The sequence below is a fragment of the Schistocerca serialis genome, chromosome 2, assembly GCF_023864345.2.
Source record: "Schistocerca serialis cubense isolate TAMUIC-IGC-003099 chromosome 2, iqSchSeri2.2, whole genome shotgun sequence".
Taxonomy (NCBI): Eukaryota; Metazoa; Arthropoda; class Insecta; order Orthoptera; family Acrididae; genus Schistocerca; species Schistocerca serialis.
This window is the reverse complement of record NC_064639.1, coordinates 418,801,515-418,814,088: the sequence shown is the minus strand read 5'-3', so window position 1 is coordinate 418,814,088 and position 12,574 is coordinate 418,801,515. Positions and strand designations below refer to the sequence as shown.

The 12,574-nt window shown below is 39.9% G+C and overlaps 1 protein-coding gene across 1 annotated transcript in view; it reads left to right on the top strand.

Moving 5' to 3' along the window:
• LOC126456029 (uncharacterized) overlaps nt 1-12,574 on the top strand; it is a 54,044-nt gene that overhangs the window by 17,232 nt on the left and 24,238 nt on the right. The window contains exon 3 of the mRNA XM_050091784.1: nt 11,912-12,056. Within this exon, the coding sequence (XP_049947741.1) occupies nt 11,912-12,056 (145 nt within the window). The remainder of the gene's footprint in view (nt 1-11,911; nt 12,057-12,574) is intronic.

Here is a 12,574-nt window from a genome sequence, read left to right as displayed (position 1 = left end):
GTGTGGGGATGGAGAGTGGATGTGTGACGGAAGGTAGGTCCCAGAGTGTGGTCATGCACTTCCCTCCTTTGTAGGTTTGTAAACTGAAGAGCGAGCAGGCAGTTCCCCAATCTGTCTACCCCACTACGTCACAAAAAGCCAGTATAAGGTGTTTCACGAAGTTATATCGACCACACCGCAGCTCGCCCTATGAATCACTGGAGAGCAGATATGAACAGGGGCGTTTGTTTTCCACAAAGTGCTCTGACGCTAGAATATAATCACCTACGTAGCTGATTCTCAATGTTACATAAATTCTTTGTGAAACACTGATCTTTTATACTGTTAATTATGATTTGAATATTATTTACGGAAGTGAAAACAAGACTGTTACCAGTCAACGATTTACTCATAAGCAAACGCGAACCTCGTATTATTTTTACTATCTCCGTGTTCGTCGTCTATATCTAATGAAAATTTTTATGAAAAAATATTTTCCAATCCTAACAGCAAAACTGTTTGAATTATTTTTCGTGTTACGTTGTGGGTGATTAATTATATTTCACGAAATAGCTGCCATTGCAGAGAATGGCAGACGGTCAATGATAAAACTTGAATTCCAGCGATACTTAATTATTTCCACTTAATTAGTATTGCATGGAGGGAGAAGTATGAAACGTGAGTGAAAGGACTTTTTATGCATGTATTCTGAAAAAAATTTACGTAGAATTAACAATATAGTGCGTTCAGAAGCAACCTCGTAAAGAAGCGCCTAGTAGCTTCGAGTGATTACAGCTAAGTGATCATTAAGTGATAATTTTATTCGTCCAAGTCTTCCTCATACAATTATATAGAAATTCCACGTCATGATATGCTCATAGTCTTTGTCATGCTTAATATTTGTTACACAAAAATATATTTATTATTATTTATGTTCAAAATACTTAAAGTTGGTGAGTTTTTCTCGTTCAAAACTAGTATTCCACATTTACATACACAATCCCGCATAGTTTTGTCCGTTATTGACACGGTTCACTGGTGGTTATCGTAACATTTCACTGTAGTTTATAGCAGGTTGTCACATTTTGGCTTAAGGCCACTCAGAATTATTATGTGAATATCATTTCATTGCATTACGTCACTTACCATACTGTGACCAATACAGTTATACTGTAATTTACTACACTCTGATGCGTACAGTAATCTTGTCATTTACTGTACTGTGGCCAATACAGTTATTTTGCCAATTACTATACCTGACTTTCGCAACATCATAGAATCAAACATACATATGAGAACACAATATTTTACAAAGCTGCAGGACTGTATAATTGCATTTTCTTGAAAGTTTCATTAAAATGGTTAACTTGTTCATTGCCCTCTGGCACAGTTGTAGTTCATGTGCACAGTAAGGAATAATTATAGTCTGCTTAACGAGTCATGTTGTTGTTGTTGTTGCTGTAGTCTTCAGTCGAGAGACTGGTTTGATGGAGCTCTCCATGCTACTCTATCCTGTGCAAGCTTCTTCATCTCCAAGTAACTACTGCAACCTACATCATTCTGAATCTGCTTAGTATCTTGGTATCCCTCTACGATTTTTACCCTCCACGCTGCCCTCCAATACTAAATTGGTGATCCCTTGATGCCTCAGAACATGTCCTACCAACCGATCCCTTCTTTTAGTCATGTTGTGCCACAAATTGCTCTTCTCCCCAGTTCAATTCAGTACCTCCCTATTAGTTACATGATCTACCCATCTAATCTTCAGCATTCTTCTGTAGCACCACATTTCGAAGGCTTCTATTCTCTTCTTGTCTAAACTATTTATCGTTCATGTTTCACATCCATACATGGCCACACTCCATACAAATACTTTCAGAAAAGACTTCCTGACACTTAAGTCTATACTCGATGTCAACAAATTTCTCAACTTCAGAAACGCTTTCCTTGTTATCGCCAGTCTGTAATTTATATCCCCTGTACTTCGACCATCATCACTTATTTTGCTCCCCAAATAGCAGAATTCGTCTACTACTCTAAGTGCCTTACTTCTTAATGTAATTCCCTCAGCATCTCCTGATTTAATTCGGCCACATTCCATTATCCTCGTTTGGCTTTTTTTAATGTGCCTCTTATACCCCCTTTGCTAGATAACGTCCATTCCGTTCAACTGCTCTTCCAGGTCCGTTGCTGTCTCTGACAGAATTACAATGGCACCGGCAAACCTCAAAGTTTTTATTTCTTCTCTATGGATTTTAATTCCTAGTCCGAATTTTTCTTTTGTTTCCTTTACTGCTTGCTTAGTATACAGATTGAATAACATGGGGGATAGGCTAGAGCCCTGTCTCACTCCCTGCCCAATCACTGCTTCTCTTTCATGCCCCTCGACTCGTTTAACTGCCATTTGGTTTCTGTACAAACTGTCATATAATGTTTTAAATTGCCGTATAACTGCCATTTAGTTTCTGTACAAATTGTCATATAATGTTTTAAATTGTTCTTTGCACAATAACAAGGGATATACTTTATGCACAGTAAGGTAGAATAAAAGTTTGGTTAACGAGTAATGAATTTATCAAACTGTTCAGTGCTCACTTGCGCACTACAGTTGACTTTAAAAGTTTTATCGTTGTTATGTTTTTGAGGCGACAGTAATGTTAAACTTATTACACAATATAATTCGTTGTCATAACTTCGTGATATACAAGATTTTTATATTAATAACAAGTTTTAAAATGTCGACGTCGGACTGAGTCGTCGACATTCGCCGTCGCTGATGTGGACGAAGTCGTCTGCCCCGCCGGTGGATGAACCCGCAATCCACCTGGACAGCGAACTCGGAGTGGGCAGCCGTTGGCGATGAGTGTAAATCAGGCACACATCATCCGGGCCGTCTTTTCTAGAAGCTCATCATTGATCCCTGCTGACCTTGGCAACAGCTGATCCGGAACCGCGAACATGAAAATTGCCAAAGTGGCAATAGAGTCTATGACACAGTGTCCTCTGGAAAGCTCTCAAACAGATTAATAAACTGTTAGTGCCACACAAAAATGTTTATCACATCTTTTTGTGAACCTTTTATGATATTTGTGGAGGTTCTTTGTGTAAATAGCGCACCAGTTGGATAAAGTTCATGGAATTCGCTCTCCTATTTAAAATTAGTTACTGTTCTGAACGCACTGAACCTTGGTTTCACAATTTTCACTGTGTCTGTGAAAATTATTCACATTATGACTACACAATGGCGGCTGAAAATATCTGAACAGTCTTATCGGCGGCACTCAAAAGGTTTCATAATTTATTTTTAGAAATGTCTGACGCCGTCACCCAGAGATTACGAAATGTGTTGCGCTGTCACTGTGACAGACTGTCCCGTAAGTCTCGACACATTCGCTGCACTGCTGTTTTTAATGCATCACGTTCGACGTTAACTTTCACAAATGTTGAAATGTGTGTGAATTCCTAATGGACCGAACTGGTAAGGTCATCGGTCCCTAGTCTTACATACTACTTAAACTAACTTACGCTAATAACAACACACACACACACACACACGCACACACACACACACACACAAACACACACACACACCCATGCCCGAGGGAGGACTCGAACCTCTGACGGGGGGCGCCGCACGGAAATTTCACAGTCACTTTTGAGTTTGTTCACACGTCACTGACATTAGCTCTGTTTATTCTTTATATATCGAACATACAGCTTTTCTTGCATGACTTATGACATCTTTTTACATACAGTTTGAGATTACACGATGTACGTATATTAGTCATCTGCACATCATGTCGCTTATTATAATCATACAGACGTGTAAATAATATTTTCTGGATACATAATGTGCTCACATAAGGTTAAATACGTGTCTCTCCACTCCATATTTTATGATCAGTTGATCATCTGGAGTCTGCCATTCAAGGCTCTGGTTTGACTTTTACAAGGTGGTGGGCAGTATATAATTTTTCATGTTCAAGAATACGATCACATGTGTAGAAGACACTAGTACATGCTCCTGTTTACATAGAAAAGGAAGTTACCGGAGCACCAATTGCGAATAACATAAGAAACTCGCCATAACTACCATTATACCCGGTAAGAAAAACTTTATCTCAAGGCAATGTCCACCCCCTGGTAGGTGAGTGGTCAGTGCGACAGACTGTCAGTCCTAAGGGCCCGGGTTCGATTCCTGGCTGGGTCGGAGATTTTCTCCGCTGAGGGACTGGGTGTTGTGTTGTCCTAATCATCATCATTTCATACCCATCTATGCGCAAGTTGCCGAAGTGGTGTCAAATCGAAAGACTTGCACCTGGCGAACGGTCTACCCGACGGGAGGCCCTAGTCACACGACATTTATTCATCTTAAAGCAATTCAAACTCTGATAATCCATGGTGCAACTAGTAATGTCTGTGAAGGCACATAAGGACATTTAAGTAAATAATGAATCATTGTTTATTTGTGTGTGTGCAAAATGAAACTTATCCTAATTTTCTTATATTCTAGATTTACATGATGTAAAAACAGATTACTGTTCTCATCGAAACTTATAAGGAAACGAACCTGAATTAAAAGATGGATTAACCATCAGCAATTTCCATTTCAAGTAACTAGCATTTAGTGGTGTTCTACGCCTGTTCCGAATATTATACGAGAGACATAATTCAAAGTGCTTGAAAACCATTTTCAATTCTTAAATGCAATAGACGTTATTTGCCTAGACTGATTTCTGCGTTAGTTGCCGCCTGGGCATCCTATTAACAATTGCAGTGAAACTGTTATGTAAGATAGAAATCTACTATCTACTACTTTGTACTACTTACATACTAGAAATACTTACATGACGAACAACAACACATATACAAAGAAAACAAATATAACCTAGAGAAGTCTTACACTTCTTATTGCAAGTTACTCCATAAATTTTTTCAAGTTCAAAAATGGTTCAAGTGGCTCTGAGCACTATGGGACTTAACTTCTCAGGTCATCAGTCCCCTAGAACTTAGAACTACTGAAACCTAACTAACCTAAGTACATCACACACATCTATGCCCGAGGCAGGATTCGAGCCTGCGACCGTAGCGGACGCGCGGTTCCAACTGTAGTTTTCAAGTCCTTATATGGATACAGGCCTTGACAGTGATACTGTCAGGTGGTGCCAGCCTGTAACTGCCCCACTCGATCTCGAGATGATTCATTAAAAATTCTCTCTCTTAGCAGCTAAATTAATCTCTACTGGGGTACTTCCAGTGGAAGAACGGAGCAAATTATTGTATATTTGCTGATATTCACCCACATAGCCCACCCATCACATATGTTGTCTAGGGCTGTAGGTTCATATAAATCTGTTAAACTCTATGAACACGCGTTCAATCGGGCTACTTTCCGGATGAAATCTAAATATTAATACCAGTTAGAAATCCTGTTCCTCCAAATTTTTCGGCCTGGTACGTACCAGTACAACTATACTGTTAATACCCCTCGCATCCAACACAAGCCTTACGCTTCCAGCCGCCTTTGCTATAGCCAGTAGTGGGTTGCCATACGAAGACTAGGAAGGCTCTATAATATTCCACTCTAACGTCTTTCTGATTTTTCTAGTTGCCAGTTCCTTTTTCGTCCAAGGAATAGAGTAAGTTGCGCAGCAATATGTTTCATGTAGATACACCTCAAAGTTATAAACATAACCTTTTATAGTTCCTGGCTTCTCGGAAAAGATTTCTGTACAATTGCTTAGTAAACCCATTAATTGTGTCTGCTGCTGCACATCTAACCATCTGATTCGACAACCTTTTGTTGAATGAGTTCTTTAGTGGCAATTATCTCTCTGCTACAGTATCACTGAATGCGTAAATTACTGTTTGTATAAACAACTGAGGTCTGGTATACTGGGTAGTACGTTCAGAGGCACCTTCGTACAGAAGTGTATAGTAGGTTCGAGAGGTGACACCAGAATGATCATTTTATTCTTTGTTGTTCTTGGTATTTGTTTCACAGAATATATAGATTATTAGTATTTTCATGTTCAAAACAAATAAAGTTAGAGTGTTTTTATCGTTCTAAAATAATATTCCATCATTGATAGCACATTTACATACATAAACACGCATAGTTTTGTTCTTTATTGACACAATTCACCTGTGATTATCGTAATATTTTACTATGGTTTTTAGAATGCTTTCCATGAGACGGTACAGGCTGCAGCATTCTTTCGGGAAAGCCAACTTCCCCCACCACTATATAAACAAAAACTCATGCAAGTTATTTTGTCTACTTACATAAGTGAATGGGACACGAAACGCTGGGGTGGTATAGCCTCTCTGTAAACTGAAAAGTGAGCTGCTCACTTTTCAGTTTTCAGGCAGACTATAACACCCCAGCATTCTCTTACGTAAGTAGACAAAATAACTTGCACGTGATTGTGTTTATAGAGTTTATGAGTACTTACTTGTAGTTGTTAACGAATGACTGGGAAGTGTGCTGTTGTCAGTGACCTGCTAGTGTTGGCGGGAAAGGTGTTTCATTCTCAAATGTGGCACCTTGCTGCTGCCTCTCGTCGAAAGCATATTGTAATGCTGTGTAACCGTGTTGTAGTCTCTTGTTGGTTACCTGGCGCACACTAACTTCATGTTGACAAAGGCTGTCAGCCGCTCTACAATAGGTGTGGGCAATAAAAGCACAACTGTTGGTGATCTAATCACTTCTGATGTAACTACATTCTTCACATGTAAGCGTAAAGATTGACAGAAACCTTATACAGTATCTCATCTACGGCTGTAGGTTGCTGTCTTCTTCTGGATACTGGGAAAAGACAGCATCCGCTCTCCTATTTGACGATGTCCACGTTAAACTTGGGCACGCTCGTTGTTGACTCTCACTCGCTGTCCATCTGGACGGAATACCATGTTCGGGCCTTTTCCTTTTTCCATTTTGCTTACTCATCATCAACGAACTTGGTCTCCTTCGAACAGTAGCCCATGACGATTACTTGGGCCAGCAACGACGAGCCCAAAAACAATTGCGTCCAGCACCCTAACACAGTCAGGCATCGAACCTCAGCTTGGACACACTGGCCTCTGGCAATGGCTCAACAGGTTGTCGTCACGTCTGCTCCATGACGCCGATCCATATCCAGAGCCAGCTTGTCAACAGAGAACCTCAGCCATCACACCAGTGCCTTGCCCCTAACGACAGGCCACAGTATCGTCAACAAAATACACATTGGCTATGATGCTGACCGCCATACGATGGTGATGGCACTTCTCTGTACTGCCAAATACTGTGGTACATTGCTGTGCTGACACAGGAAGCCTCAGAGTGGTGCTGCTTCAGCCTGTATGCCACCAAACGTTCCCTCTGGATCGAGAACAGTGCCTCACCTGGAAGGGGGGGGGGGGGGGGGGGGTTGCGCCCGGCTGCGTCAGCTGGAAGAGTGCCGCATAATTCCAGTGCCATGGTGCTGCATACTCTTCCATGTAAAACTGGTCGCCACCATCGCCTGCCAAGAGTGACTTATCACCCTTTGAGATACACTGGAATATAATAAAACAGATTACAAACTCAAAAAGACCTAAACCTGAGCCTGTTAAAGAGGCACCAATAAAAATAAGTATAGGTAACATACATCTGACGTAAAAACCTCGTGTCTTACACTCTTCTATCATTTAGGGCAGCTACGGGCCAAAATATCCACACTATGTCCACGTAACACAACAAACAGAGCCCATGACAACTGCCCAAATGGGATATAATACTATGGCACCCTGTGGTAAATGGTGGGGAGGGGAGGGGAGAAGAGGGTGCAAACCTAACAACTGAGGTCCCCACAGTCACTTTGCCAGAATTGTAACATCAACCCGCTGTACTAAATTAACCTCCTCTTACCCTGAGATGATAAGACAGACAATAATTCACTAAAACCAATGTCTCCTCATGCTACCCTTTTCAATAATTCGTTTAATGTGTTCCTATCCCCTCCCTCTTTAACTAAAACAACTTAACTGTTACCTAATTTATCACAATGTGAAACATAGCTGATAGCAGCAACCATAAAAAAAAATCCAATATATGAAATATACAGTCAACCCGTCGCATAATTGTAATATAAAAAACTTGAGCGGTTTCGATACCAATGAAGGTATCTACTTCAGGAAGAAGTCGCCTATAATTTTTTAAACATATTACAAAATAAACATTTAAAATACTCAATACCTGATCACACTGAAAAGGAGAACATGGAATAAAGCAGGCACTTACATAAATTACATGACGCTAAAATTGTAAACATACATGATGAGTTAAGGAGCTCAAGTCTACAGCAGAAAATACAGAATAAAATCTTTCGTCGAGACATCAGAAATTGTTACAACACATACAACTTTTTAAAAGTGTGGAAGCTAATTACGATGCCAGGTAAGTGTGATGTAGAGCGTTACACTTTCAGGGCTCTTGTAACTTGATAAACGCTCAACTGAATGAAATACGGAACCATAGCAGTATTACATCAGTTTGATACATATTTAGATGTTTTAAACAAGGCAACTGGTATGTGGTATAAAAAAACAGGATTTATGTAAGACACAAAAGGAACAATTTTTAATGTTTCCACGGAGGATTTTATTCCATATTTCCTGTTATTTGATTTGAGTTCCTTAGCTCATTATGTACGTTTACAACTTTAACGTCATGTAATTTATGTAAGTATCCGTTTTATTCCATATTATCTTTTTCAATGTGGTCAAGTTTTACGTACTTTCGACTTTTATTTTACAATATGTTTAAAACATTAAAGGTGACTTCCTTCTGAAGAAATACCCTTAGTGTTACCGAAACCTGGTCAAGATTTTGATATTGCACTCACGCAACCAGTTGCCAATATACTTTACATATTGATACTCAGTTTATGTAACGTGTAGCACGAGTCTGTAATCTACGCAACTGCACAAGCGAAGATGGCTCACTTATACTTCGGTGATTACTCACGATTGGAGGTTCTTGGCCATGTAATACTTTTTAAAAGAGATAGTTGCCATTGGCTGTATAAATCGTTTATGTACACTATGGTAGTTTTATCGAATGATGTACCTCAAAAAACTGTGCTTTAACGCGTGTCAAACTCTACAACTTTACATTAGTTGGCATGTAAACAGTGTACAAGAACCATGGTCTGTTGATATTTATGTTATGTACGATTAGAGGCTCAGATACATTGATGACATGTGTATATAACAGAAGATTTTTAAATACTGAAATGATCGACTAAAGGATCGATGCCAACGAGAGATAAAAGGATGCTGTTGTGTCCTTGCTGAGATCCCATTTGCCCCCCCCCACCCCCATCTGCAACTGTAATTGATTCTCCATCATCTGCCAAAGTTCTTGGATCAACTCGGCCTGCCCTTGAAAAGACACCTCATAAACCATAGTTATTTCCTTAGCCGCACAGCACCTGCCACATCCATAGCAGCCATAGCCGCAGCATGAAGAAGGAAAGCAAGACAGAGCTTCCCAACAAGCTAATGCTAAAGCTATGCACACCGCAGCAGCACAGTACACAACTGCTCTCTTCTACCTGTTTTAGCACAGGATTTAGGCGGCGTGGAACTTGGACCGGCGGCTGTCCTAGCGTGGGCTTCTTTGAAATAACCTTTCTTGACAACCACATATAACATAAAAGACTGAACGATATCAATAAAAATCCTTGATGGGTAACATAAAATAATGAGCAATATTATACCTTTAAATTCAGCATAGCACAAAATAATGAAAATGGAAAAGGTTATTTTATACAGATGCAATCTCCTTAAACAGTATCTTATTCGACCCCAGTCTAACCAAGAAGAACAATGCCAGCCTGAGTAGCTTTCCAAGTTAACACAAAGAATAACAATCTACACTAAAAATTAAGAACTGTCACAACAAGAGATACATTGTACTAGCATCAATCTTAGCCATTTACCCAACTAGAACTAAAGGCAATACAACTTCACAGGGCTAACTAATGTACTAACAAAGGAGAAGTACATAACACAGAAAGACTTACAATGACTGAGTCATGCCTTCTGTGTGAATACTAAAAACCAAATTGCAGTAAAAACACCCTCTTACGCATCTTGGCCATGCTACACAATGTAAACTTTACTCGCTATAAAGACCACACTATGTTTGAAAACACCGCAACAAACACTTGATGACTTCACTTCATTTGGCACCTGCTGCACATTAACTTCAGTCTGATGGCACTTGTCAGCCACCCGGCAATACACTTCTTCAATAGCTAAACTCTTCATAATTCATTGTCTCTAGCTGTGGACTACCGTCTTCTTCTCGACCCTGGGAAAAGACACCATCCACACCAAGTAGCTGATGTCTCATGATTATCGTTAAACCATCTAAAAGCAGCCAGGTTCCACCAGATACTATTTTTCACTTTCTTCCTCTTTCCATCTCACTTGTTGGCCATCAATAAACTCACTCTGCTTCAAATAGTGCCTCACAGAAACTGTTTGGGCCAACAACATTGGACACAAAATGATTGTAGTCAGTACCCTAACAGAGCCCAGCGCCAGCCCATATTTTTTCTGATACTGATACCAAAGCCTCCGGCATTGGATGAAATTGTTGCTGCCACATTTGCTCCGTAACTCTGACTGGCATATTCAGGGCCAGCCTGGCAATAGAAAACCTCATCCATCACGATGATCCCGCTGGACTGACAGACATCTGCCAGTGACCATGCTGCTGAGCTACAGATGATGCTGTTGGTACCCTTCTGTAGAGCCAACTGACCTTCTGCATTGTTGGGCTGACGCAGGGAGCCTCAGTGGCACTGCTGCAGACTGCACACTGCCAAATGTACCTGTAGGATCGAGAAACAACCTGAGCCACGCATATGCAAATTGTTGGGAAGGAAACTGTGCAGTGACGTTTCAGTTTTACAGTACGTAGTATTAGATAGACAGATGTGCAAACAGATTCTCGGCACGTAGAGAGTAGAGATGACAGCAGGAAATGTTACACAGATGTCAATGGGATACCCATCAATAGGACAGGGAAGGGCAGCTGGCTCTCTCTCCAAACAAAAAAAGGTTGTTATATCAGCCAACCATACTCGCATTCTTCCCCGCCTTACAGATGTACCTGCTCGGCACCACATTGAGGACAGATGATGTAAAGTATAGTAATTAATAGCAAGTGTGTCTGGCGACATTTCTTGTGACATTTCAAAATAATTTCACTGTTCACTACTATTCTCCTTGAAATTGCAAAAACCAGATTGTTCAGGATTCTGAAAGCGTCCGGCATCATCAGACTTTCTGATTGCAATGTTTATTCTCATGTTACCAGCCAACGTCAGAAACTACAAAAAAATGAGAACACAGAAAGTACTCAGATATATCTGAATGCTGTCTGCATGCACTACCTTAGTATATTTTATGGTTAATTAACTTAATCTTGCAATAGTTCTGAATTTTATCAGTTTTATTTTGCAATAAACTGTGTTGTGTTATTTCCTCTCCACCCTATTCTTCTAAACCAATGAAACTCCCCCTCCAATTTCACCAGTCAGATCATGGTGCACTCTTGGAATAAGAAGTTTAGCCTATGTAAGTGGCAGAGACATTTACTACTTGTGGAACTCTACTACCAAGACCAGAATGAAATCGTAGTAATGACTACTCTGCAATACCACGTCAGAGAAAAGAAGCATCAAAGCTTAGCATCACAGTCATGGTATGGACTAAGCCTCATTTCCCAGGTATTCGTCGATAACCATTATAAATCTAAAAGAAATGAAGCGACAGATAAATAATTGTATGCGGAACTTGCTGATGCAAAAAACTATGACACAAGTCGGTTAACGGTTTATCAAGGGAGCTGTACTTTTATTCAGTTAGAGTAAAATGCTTGGAACTTTTGTTTTAGGGATTCCTGACCTGGGGGTGCCAGCAATTGACCCATTGAAACTGGCTGAGGTAAAAGTCGATCCACTTTTCGGCGATTGGATTAAAATACTACTAAAAAACATCAAGGCTGACGGCGCTGGGAAGTTCAGAACCGCCAATTTGAAGTAAGTCGAATATGCACAAGAACCACCCATGAAAAATATTTTTCGGTGGATATGACTGCACTGATGATGGATAATAAGGTAGTTTGCAATCAATTAAACACGTTGAACATGTTATGTTATATACTATACTGTTAAATTTTAGAAGAATGTTTATTATCAAAAGTAAATTTTATTGGCTTAACTCTAGCATCTTGTGGCCGATGAGAGTGATATTTACACTCACGCTCAGTTCGTTGGTGTTCTGACATGTTGCTTCAGATTGTATAGATACATACAATTTCTAAGTTCCTTTTTGTTCCGTGCTTAGTGTTCATCTAAAGTTCGGTAAGACAGTGTATCACGTAACAAGTTCAACTGATGGCAAACTATCTTCTTATACAGCGTACCATCTATATCATACTGTGTGTGAACATTGTTCTGTCAAACTTTGGACAAACACTAATTATCAAAAATAAATTTAAACGAATATTAGTTCTCCCATTTGGTGGTCAATTATAGTGAGATTTAGGCTCGGTTCA